The sequence below is a fragment of the Limulus polyphemus genome, unplaced genomic scaffold, assembly GCF_000517525.1.
Source record: "Limulus polyphemus unplaced genomic scaffold, Limulus_polyphemus-2.1.2 Scaffold6077, whole genome shotgun sequence".
Lineage (NCBI taxonomy): Eukaryota > Metazoa > Arthropoda > Merostomata > Xiphosura > Limulidae > Limulus > Limulus polyphemus.
The window spans coordinates 8872-19850 of record NW_013671687.1 but is presented as its reverse complement, the minus strand read 5'-3'; the positions used below and the strand labels follow the sequence as shown (position 1 = coordinate 19850).

Here is a 10979-nt window from a genome sequence, read left to right as displayed (position 1 = left end):
GAACATTGGTGTTGAAAACCAACACATGGGATCGAACATTGGTGTTGAAAACCAACACATGGGATCGAACATTGGTGTTGAAAACCAACACATGGGATCGAACATTGGTGTTGAAAACCAACACATAAGATCGAACATTGGTGTTAAAAACCAACACATAAGATCAAATGAGAAAGCTCTTAATGTTAGTGTTGCTCCTATCAGTAAAGAGGAAAAACTTATGAAAAAGAACTTGAGTTTTATCAATGAAACATGTCCACCAGCACAAAGCACTGAGAATCCTGCTTTGGATCAATCCACTAACAAGGCAAGTTTTCTTACAGAAACGTGTAAGATAAACACCTCAAACGAAAGTAAGACTTACAGCAGTCTGGCTAAAGACCCTCAATCATCCAGCCACCTTGGTAAGGCTAAAGACCATCAATCATCCAGCCACCTTGGTAAGGCTAAAGACCATCAATCATCCAGCCACCTTGGTAAGGCTAAAGACCATCAATCATCCAGCCACCTTGGTAAGGCTAAAGACCATCAATCATCCAGCCACCTTGGTAATTTTGGATTTAGCTGTAGTGAAGTTAACATGACATCTTCTCGAAGCCAAGAAGACTTACTGAACCGGCCCAGTAATTGGAACCTTCTTTCTTTGTTACAAAAAACGTCTAAAACCAATGGTCCGAAATTCAAAGGACTAGTCATTCCCGAGCGGCCTGTCAGCACAAACCCCGCAATAAAATCCTTACCCACGATAGCCAGTAAAACTGCCATCAGTTCAAAACCTGAACCAATTAAGGCATTTACCAACCAGATGTGGAAGAATGAAACGACTCGTACACCAGAAAAAACAAAGTCTTTACCCAGAGTTCTAAATCTGAATTCACGGTCTTCGGTAATAACAAAAGATGTGGTAGATGGGGCAAATAATCAGTCACTGTTATCAGAACCACCATGGAAAAGTTACAATCCTAGTCTTCCCAAATATTCTCCTGCTTTCAAAAGAAGATCTCTTCAGTTACCACGCTCAAATGTCGCGTCTTCTGTTTCACCAACTCCTCCATCTTCTTTAACTTCACCCATCTCACCTCCTCCTGCCTCCCCTTCTAGTATAAGTAGCTCAACCAATTCTTCTTCTTTTGGTATTACTTCTCCTCCAACAGTTACAAAACAAAGTGTTTTCCAATTTTCATTGTCGCACAGTAAGCCTGTAACCCCAGTTCTTCCAGAAAAACCTATCATGTCACCTGGTCCAGGATCATCAGATAGTGAAGGAAAAGATTATGAACAATCAACTAGATCCATCACATCTCCAGATGATGAATTGGAAAAGATTAACAACTCATATTTTTCAAAACAAGCTAAACGTTCTTCTTTGATGGCAGTGTCGTCCTCAGAACACAAATTACCAGAACAAAATGGTAATTGTTCTTGGCCAAATAAATATCAGAAACACAGTCCACAGTTTTCAAATAATAAGAACTCCTATAATTCTTCAGAATTAAAGCATAATGTAACATCTTTGGATCAAACAGACACTTCTAGTTCTGCCAGCAATCCAGTATCTAGAACAGACTCGAATGAGTCAAGAGATTCTACTGAAGAAATGAAAAATACATCTTCTTCCGTAAACTTGGAAGTTCGAGGAAAGTTTCTGGCTAAACCAGTGTGTATTGACTTTGGAGATTCTGGAGCAACGGTTCTTGGAAGTATTTCGGAAGGGAAAAACAACCAGGAAAACCTTTCTTCATTTCCGCCTACTGTCTCAAATAGACAGTCATTGGTAGGAGCTGAAGACAAAAATTACAATGTCCAACACGACAGTAACCAAAAGTGGCCTCAAAATGGAAGTCTGTCTCGACTTACTTTCCAAGGTCGCTTTTATTCTGACAAAGTTGAAAGTGACGATGACTCTTTCTCAACTATTAGCCAGAGAACAGAAGATTCAAGACAGACTATCGATGACTCATTGTCTGACACGGCGTCAGATTCTCTAGATCACCCTGTAGACGCAGAATTCAAGCCACGTCTTCTTAGCCAACAAAAAACTGTGCTACGCATGCGTCAAGAAGGTCCAGCTGATGAATCTAAAAACTTTAGAGCATTAGCCGAGCGATGGGAACAAAAGTCGTTTGATGGCAACCAAGAAATTCCATCACCTTCCAATCACGCTATTGTGTCAAAAAGGGATTCACAGACTAATTTATCCCACAGTTTTAACGCAAAGCTTCCTCCTTCACTCATGCCAAAGGGAAATGACACACAACGGTATTCAAGAAGAAATAGTGCTTCAAATCAGTTTACAAATACCACTACTGCTTCAGATGTGAAAATAAGAGAGAATCGTCCATGCGGTCCTAGACCCACGTCCTTAATAGAGGAAGGGGAAAAGAAAAAGGTGGATAGTTTTTGGTCTAAAAACTCATTATCCAACACCTTTTTCACTCGTAAAGGAGAACCTACTGAATTTCTTCACCGCGATGGGAAGTTAGTGGACTCTAGAGATGCCTTCGATAGAAGTCGAGAATCCTTGGATGAACTGGGTAGGAAGAACAGGTATATGTCAACTTCTACACGATCAATGAGTGTTAGTGATATTCTTAAAAATTTTGAAAATAAAAACACCAATGAAGAAACAGCCTGGTTACCGAAATCAAAGCCAATTGGCCAAAAATCTTCCGAGAGTTGTTCTAACTTATACAACAAATATGAGGGTCGCAGAATATCTGACGAGTGTTCCAGTTCAGTTGTTCAATCTGGTTGTCGTAAAGGTCCCAAAGGCTCAACTTCAACATTCAAACCTAATAGTACCGGCTTGGCTGAGGTTCACTCCAGCTCAAACTTCAATTCTAACAGTTGTATATCTTCTGGTGAACGCACCAACGTGACAGTTTTACCCGATAATCACCAGACACCTGAATTCACAAACACGAGTATTCAATTTGTTAATGGCCGAGTACGTGGAAAAAAAATTTCTGATACTCCACAAGCCACCAGTTCCTCCAAAGGTCGGTCCACTTCCAAAGACTCCCTTTCTGTATCCGAATCGGGTAATTTGGAAGAAACTGAAACTCAGAACACGCGATCGTCATATCAGCCTAAAAGTTATTGGAAATCACACCGTGATAAGCCTACCAATCAAAGGACATCTGATATTAGTAATTGCATGCCCACTAAAACAGATTCTGTTCAGACTGTGAATAAACGAGATTCAAGAAATTCCGACATCCACGATTCCACCTCGACTTCAAGCCGAGATAACGTACACAGCTTACAATTAGGAATTCAACATAAACGTTTCTCTTCAATCGATTCGTCTGCAAGTGAAACTGGAGAAAACAGCTCTCTGGAATACTCATCAAGGATTTCTCCAGCGTCTGACCACTCCGGATCAAGGTCAACTTTGTCTTCCACCATCTCTCCCCAAGACTGCCAGCAGCTGCATGAAGAGGCCAATCGATTCCTCCTGGAAGAACCAGAGAGTGATGGTCAAGAAGTAAATGTCGTCATCATCCAAAGAAGACTCCAGGTCGGAAGTATTGGAATAACTCTAGCTGGAGGGGCTGACTACGAAGTTAAAGAAGTTACGGTAAGCTTAAACATGGCAGTTTAAGTTTATTGACAGTCAACTAATAAAGCGATGGAAACAGAGAAAGCTTTGCAGAGCTATTAAGCTTATAATGTAACAGTTATGTCGTAAACCATACCCTTAACTTTTTAATTAATAGATCTATTTAGAAGCGGATAACGCAGAGAGAAATGTGCAGGATTACTTAGGTTACTTAGCATGCAATAAATAATCGAATACTGTACCATTATTTGACAACATTTTTTGGCTCTGAAATATGATTTTGAAGTATACATTTTTATATAATGCTTACGAAACTCCATACATTAACAACTGTGATAAAGCTAACAGTAAAGTACAATATCAGTCAGAGAAGTTAATAATAATAGTAACATGTTTGTGTAAGAGTTTGGAATTAATAATAATAGTAACATGTTTGTATAAGAGTTTGGAATTAATAATGATAGCAACATGTTTGTGTAAGAGTTTGGAATTAATAATAATAGTAACATGTTTGTGTAAGGGTTTGGAATTAATAATAATAGTAACATGTTTGTATAAGAGTTTGGAATTAATAATGATAGCAACATGTTTGTGTAAGAGTTTGGAATTAATAATAATAGTAACATGTTTGTATAAGAGTTTGGAAAATTGCAGTAAAATGTTTATTGTCATTTTCTTAATATTGACTCATTCGGACTCTGACTCGCGTTAATTCATATATATATATATATATATATAATAAACTAACTTAATACAACCCAACGTACTTACAACAACAATCTTCACGTGTCTATTACGAAATTTCAATCTTTCAAAGGAAACATCAAGGAAAGTTTGAAAAGTTTCTATAATAAAACTTTTAGAGTTTTAAAAGCTGAATAAGTGATGTCTTAAAACAGTACAGTCTTTGGATTGGTTACCGATATTGTTGGCCTTTGAAGAAACTGTTAGAATAAATATAGTTTGTTACACGAGTTGTGGTATAAATATAACTGACGACAACTTAATCTAGAACATACCGAAACAGTTGTTCTCAATTACAACTCTTATCTGTCGTATCCCAGTCGGTCTGAAGAACACTGGGATTGAACGAAAGTTAACATTATATTCTCTGAATCAATTATTTATCATCTATTTAGTTATTCGTCATGTGTCTTCATTTAACACGTTATTGGTGCATACTAACTGTAATAATTTTTCTTTGTTTTCAATATTGGGCAGTGAGGGCGCTAAGTTTGGGTTATACTTACCGGGAATCATATTTATGCAAACAAATTCTTCCCGAGTTACTAGTCCCCTGATGGGTTAGCGGTAACTTTACAGACTTGCAATGCTAAAACATGAAGTTCGATTCCTCGCGGTGGACAGAGCGCAGATAACCTGTTGTGCAGCTTTGCACTCAAACCCACCAACCCGAATGATTTCCAGAATAGGTAGCGCCATCTATTAACAAAACATTGTATTTCGCTGCAGCTTTCTGGCTAATTATGAGAGATGAACAACCGAACTTTAAATGTACGCGTAGTGTACACTTTTATTGATCGGTTTTTGGTCTTTACTTACCCAAATATTTTTTCCAGGTTCATAAGGTTATAGCTGGAAGTCTGGCAGAGAGAGATGGTCAGATCAAGAAAGGAGATCGAGTCCTGTTCATAAACGGCTGTAACCTCAAAGGGTTAACACATCAGGAGGTTTTAGATATTCTGAAAGCTCCGCGAAACGAAGTAGTTCTAGTTCTAGTAAGAAAAAGATCCATAAATTCCATAGTGCCAGACCAACAGAAGTCATGTATCAGTTCTCCGTTAACCAACGGATATCATCCAGTGCCAGATCAGCAAGAGCGAGACAAAGGTAAGGAAACCATAATGTCTGAATCAGAAACGAATCTCGTACAGCTTTTTGCATTAACTTTCCAAACGTCGTCCTCTACATTTGTGTCTCTACAACAGGAAGTTGCCGTCCATTCTACAAAGTTTCATCAATTTTTGGACTATTGTGATTATTTTGGGAAACACTTTAAAATAATAATAATTCTTGAATTATCCTGTTGTTTTACCTCATTTCGTTCTAACTTTCAATAAAACAAAGCATAAATATTAAATTAATGTTTTCTAAACTGTACTTAACTCGTTTTATATATTTTTTTCTGAATTATACGTATTTGAAAACTGGCGAAATAAAATCGCGATTTCAGAGCCACCTATACAAATCTAAAGTGTATACTTCTGAAGAGTTGTTTTTCTTTCTTTTTCTGTTCTTTTTTAATATCAGTTTAACTGGACAGGTGTTCGTCTCGCTCCGAAGTCGCCGTAATTAAAATATATATACTTTGTTTCTGTGAACTGTTTGTATCTGGAGGATAATAGATCTATATAAAACAGCCTGTTTGCATATATTTAAATTTAGATACCCGTGGTGAGCACAGCCCAGCCTAGTCCATTGTGTAGCTTTGTGTTTAACAAGAAACATACGTTTAAATTTAATCATCTCTATTTGATTACGTTCTTAGTTTTTAACTCGATTAACATCCCGGGGAAGTTGACGACCTTATAGTATTTTTTAAATTAAAACGTTAAAAGTAATTACCTCAACTTATTGAGTGCAAACGTGATAAATTTGCAGTTCTTCCAAACGTGAGTGAATTCTAACAACACATTGAGTGTTTATGAAGTGATCTAACCATAGAGACACTGAACCGTGTTAATGAGTATAGGCCTAACTCCTGAAATTTGTGTGTGAGTATAGGCCTAACTTCTAAACCGTGTGTATGAGTATAGGCCTAACTCCTAAACCGTGTCTGTAAATATAGGCCTAACTTCTAAACCGTGTCTGTGAATATAGGCCTAACTTCTAAACCGTGTGTATGAGTATAGGCCTAACTTCTGAACTGTGTGTATGAGTATAGGCCTACCTCCTAAACCGTGTGTGTGTGTGAATATAGACCTAACTTCTAAACCGTGTGTATGAGTATAGGCCTAACTCCTGAACTGTGTGTGTGTGTGAATATAGGCCTAACTCCTGTGATTGGTTTTCTGTAGCAGTACCACCTGCCTCTACCAAAGAAAAGATCATCACTGTGGAATTACAGAAAGATAAGACAGGGATCGGTTTTAGTTTAGATGGAGGAAAGGACTCTCCTGTAGGAGATCGCCCTCTAACGATAAAGAAAGTCTTTAAAGGTGAACTTTTGAATATATAGAATTATTTTTAATAGAACTACATTATTTATTTCCTTATCCAATACTAGAAAATGTTGCACAGCCTTTTTTCACTGTGAAGAGTTTATAAATACACTTCAATTATGAATGTACTTTGACTTCATATATTATTTTTAATGAAAAACAACATCTTATGATTGTTACTTTTACGACGCATAAAAATACTTTTTACTATCTTTGTTGGTGAGTTAACTATCGGAAAAAGTAATTACACCCTACTCATATTTTATAATGTTTTCAATGTTTACTGACATGTTTTATAGTTCTTGTGAAATAAACGTGAGATTTGACTTTATTTTACTGTCATCATTGACAAGGTGGAGACGCTGACAGATTAGGGCTTTTGAAAGCTGGGGACGAAATTCTTTCCCTAAACAACCAATCCATAACCAGTATGACAAGGACCGAGGCTTGGAACTTCATGAAGAAACTACCCGAAGGACAAGTTTCTGTAACAGTTAAACAACGTTGATGAAGTGGGATATCCATCAAAAAAGTCGTTGTTGAGCTATATAAGCTCATTGTTTAGCATTGTAGCGTGGACAACTTTCCGTAACAGTTAAACAACGTTGATGAAGTGTGTGGTATCCATCATAAAAGTCGTTGTTGAGCTATCTAACACGCTCGCTGGATTTGATATGTTGACTGTTTTTTAAAGATAAGGTTAGGGATAGCGACTAGTAATAGAGGTCATATCGAATGTGCGTATTGTAGACTGTTTCCAATGGCAGACAGAAACTTTCGGGATCAACGCCAAGTTGTATCTGGTTCGTGTATTGTAGGCCGTCTCCAAGAGTACATACACGAAACATTGTGTTATCATATATGTACATCAGCTTTGAATAATAACTTTTGAGATATGGTAGAATAGAATAAGTTCTGCCATAAACAGGTTATTTGACAGATAAAACCAACAAGATAATCGAATAATTACAAAGTTATTCGACCTAGGAATGTATGTGCACTTTGTCTCATAACAATTCTTGTTAAGCAGACAACAATCATTAATTTGATCGTTCTCATAATTGGTGCGTTTACGTGGAGGTATTATGTGAACAAAGATATCTTACAGTTGGAATGGGAAAGTCTCAAGGATGAATTATAAAGACGCCTGATAATTTTAATAAAGTATTTTACTTTGAGGCACGTTTGTTTTTTAGACAGTGTTATGGCTAATAAAACTCCTGGTGGTATAATTATGAAGTGTGAGACGAAACTTATAAGAAGATACAAGACAGCTTCACATAAACTGGATACTGTAATCCTAGGACACTGATCCTCTTAAAGTTTTGTATCGTGCCAATAATAGTTAGCTTACTCGATTGACGAACATCCAATTTTAACATGTGAATGGGTATACATATACTTATTATATATTTTTATTATTGTTGTTTGTTTTGTTGTTGTTGTTTTTTGGGGGGGGGAGGTTGTAAAGTTTTGAATGATAAGAAACAAGTGTTCACAGTTTGTATTCGATCATGGTTATTATTATCAACAACAGTGCTATTGTTTGATAACAGATGGCGGTTGTGTGAGTTTGTAAAATATTAACATAAAGTTAATTAGTAGAAGGAGTTAGAGTGTAAACATTTAAAACATTTATTATTAAATAAACAAAACGATCCCAACAAATTTGTTTGTCATAGTAAAACATAGCTTTCTGGTTGCTAATGCTAGATGTTGTAGTTTATATACTGATGTATACGTAATAATAAAATGATTCGTAATGATTTAACAAAATTTGGAAACCGAACACTTTCAGGTCCGCGTTACATTTATTGACAAAACAGAACAACAAGGCTTGAAATGTCCCTTTATTGCGCTTTCAGTCATCGATAGAATTATGTAGTTTTGTAAACCTCATATGGTTAATCGCCGGATAAATTATAATTTGTTTAAACACGCCTTACTGGTAGTATTTGTTCTAATGTCGAAAATACCTTACAAATTTAGGAATATTTCTAAAGTGTCAATAGATGCCGTTTCGTTAAACAAGTCAGATTGGAATACCAGGATATATTTTCAATTAGTTAAATATGTCAGTAGATGTTGATTAATTTACTTTCTTCACATTTATTTGAATCAAAGTGTTTCTTTTACGAGTGATATGACAAGAAGTCCGTAACTTCAAAAATATTTGGCGAAAGTTCTACTCTCGTTGTGTTGCTCTAACAGTTTTATCTTGCTTTCCTGCATATGGTCATGGTGCTGTGATAAATATATATAAAGTATATAAATAGATAAATACATATATATATATATATATAACTATTATCAATGAGAATCTAACTTACATTTTTGTATGATTTTAGAACTAACCATCATATAGTTATTGGCTTAAAGGATCATAATAATGTTATGATTAAGTTTAGTAGTATCGCTTTAGATTTTAGGAGTCTGTATCATGATTCGTGTATATATTACATTAACACGTGGAAAATGTGTGGGTTCGCCGGTGATTGGTACACTGATGGTGGAGGGGTGGCTGAATTTCACCTTTGTATCACTGAATTTTTTCTTTTGCTTTCGTAATCAAAAGACACCTCCAAGACGTTGTTACATCAAACATGCCTTGTAATAAATGTTAATCATATTCATACGCTTGATGTTTGTAAAATCTTGAAATGTAAATTTCTGGCCAGTGGAGATTATGGCTCACACTGAAGCCATGAAATTCCAATAAACTTGAATTATTAAAAAACAATGTGTCATTGATTTTAAACATGTATATGTTTGTTATTGTTGAGTTTTTTAGATTTTTTTAACCTACGCCATTGACTTCTCTGTAATTATTTTTCAGGCTTCTCTGGTGTATTTTTTATGCTGTCTTCTTGTATCAACGTTTTGATATTTAAAATTATGAAATATACATTTGACAACCAGTAACAATAAAGTGGAGCTCATGTCATTATTTACTACATAGTGGAGTTCGGTTTGGGATGAAAATAAACTCAAGTACTGTGTATTTCCTTTTTTTTCAGATTGTCTTTTAACACTAGTGTACAACGAACCTTTTTCTCGATTGGAACAAAAAAAATAGGAAAACTTTTGTGTCCAAACTTCGTTGCCGCTTCCAAAAAGCTTGCCACCTGTTCGTTCAGCGGCACGTCTGATGTTTTACAACGCTGAAAATCGGGTTTCGATACCCGCAATAGATACAGCACAGATAGCCTATTGTGTAGCTTTGTGTTTAACAATGAACAAAACAAAAACCTTCGATATTGTTACTTGCGATGCCATCTGTTGAAATCTCGATTAAAATTATTATAATTTACGAAATATCTGTACACAACATTGTTCAATTACACCTACAATGCTTACTATTATTCAGCTTCAAAATTTACCAAACAAATAACGTGATACTGTTAAATTTATAGTATGCATAGTATTTAGCTATAAAGCTTTGTAATTATCAAAATATTAATTTTATTTCACGAAATAATTATAAAGTCTTCTCTGAGACCGCATTTATTGTAAAATGAAGACAACAATGGAAATGTGAATAAAGCTTGTTATCTATGTAGATTCGTCCTATAATTCGCTTTATTTTTAACATTTCCCATTGAGGGTCAGTATTTTAACTTGAATAGTAACCGAGTTGGCTACTGCAGGGTCAAGAAGATTGTATGTGTGATACCCTTATATTGAACGTTAATTTGACGTAGACTGTCTCTAATTTTTTCTTTAATACGGTGTTATTATTCTTAACAGTAATAATCCATACCCAGTTGTTAAAACTATTAGCGTTTCCTATCAAACACATAACTCTCTATCCACGGTTGCCAAAATTCGTACTTTGGGTCAGAGCGTACGATATAAGAATGACTGCTAATTCCACTATTCGGTAAGAGTTGGCAATGGGTGTTTCTGAATATCTACCTTCCCTCTAGTTAATATGTTCAAAATTAGGGGCTGCTAGTGGAAATAGCCCTTGTGCGAATATCCGAAACCAAACAATCATAACCCTGGAAAAGGCTCTGATACTGTACATTACATGAATCAGTCATGTTGTTACATTTCTTGGCTTTGTAAGTTTTAAAATGTAGTTTTATTTCGATGTTCCACGTTTAACATATGAAGGAAAAAGAGAAGTTAGTATATGTACATTAATCGAGCACAAAAATATATATTTCAATCATTAAACAATATCGCCCAATAAATATATCATGAAATGTTTCGAAACTTTCCGATCTTCTTCT

General features: G+C 35.6%; 1 protein-coding gene across 1 annotated transcript in view; it reads left to right on the top strand.

The window, feature by feature from the left end:
- LOC106473327 overlaps positions 1–10351 on the top strand; it is a 15626-nt gene extending 5275 nt beyond the window's left edge. Inside the window, exons 3-6 of the mRNA XM_013934009.2 lie at positions 1–3580; positions 5143–5413; positions 6601–6741; positions 7098–10351. The exon at positions 1–3580 is cut by the window's left edge and continues 1 nt beyond it. Coding sequence (XP_013789463.2) covers positions 1–3580; positions 5143–5413; positions 6601–6741; positions 7098–7252 — 4147 coding nt within the window. The 3' untranslated portion in view covers positions 7253–10351. The remainder of the gene's footprint in view (positions 3581–5142; positions 5414–6600; positions 6742–7097) is intronic.
- Positions 10352–10979: the final 628 nt, after the last annotated feature.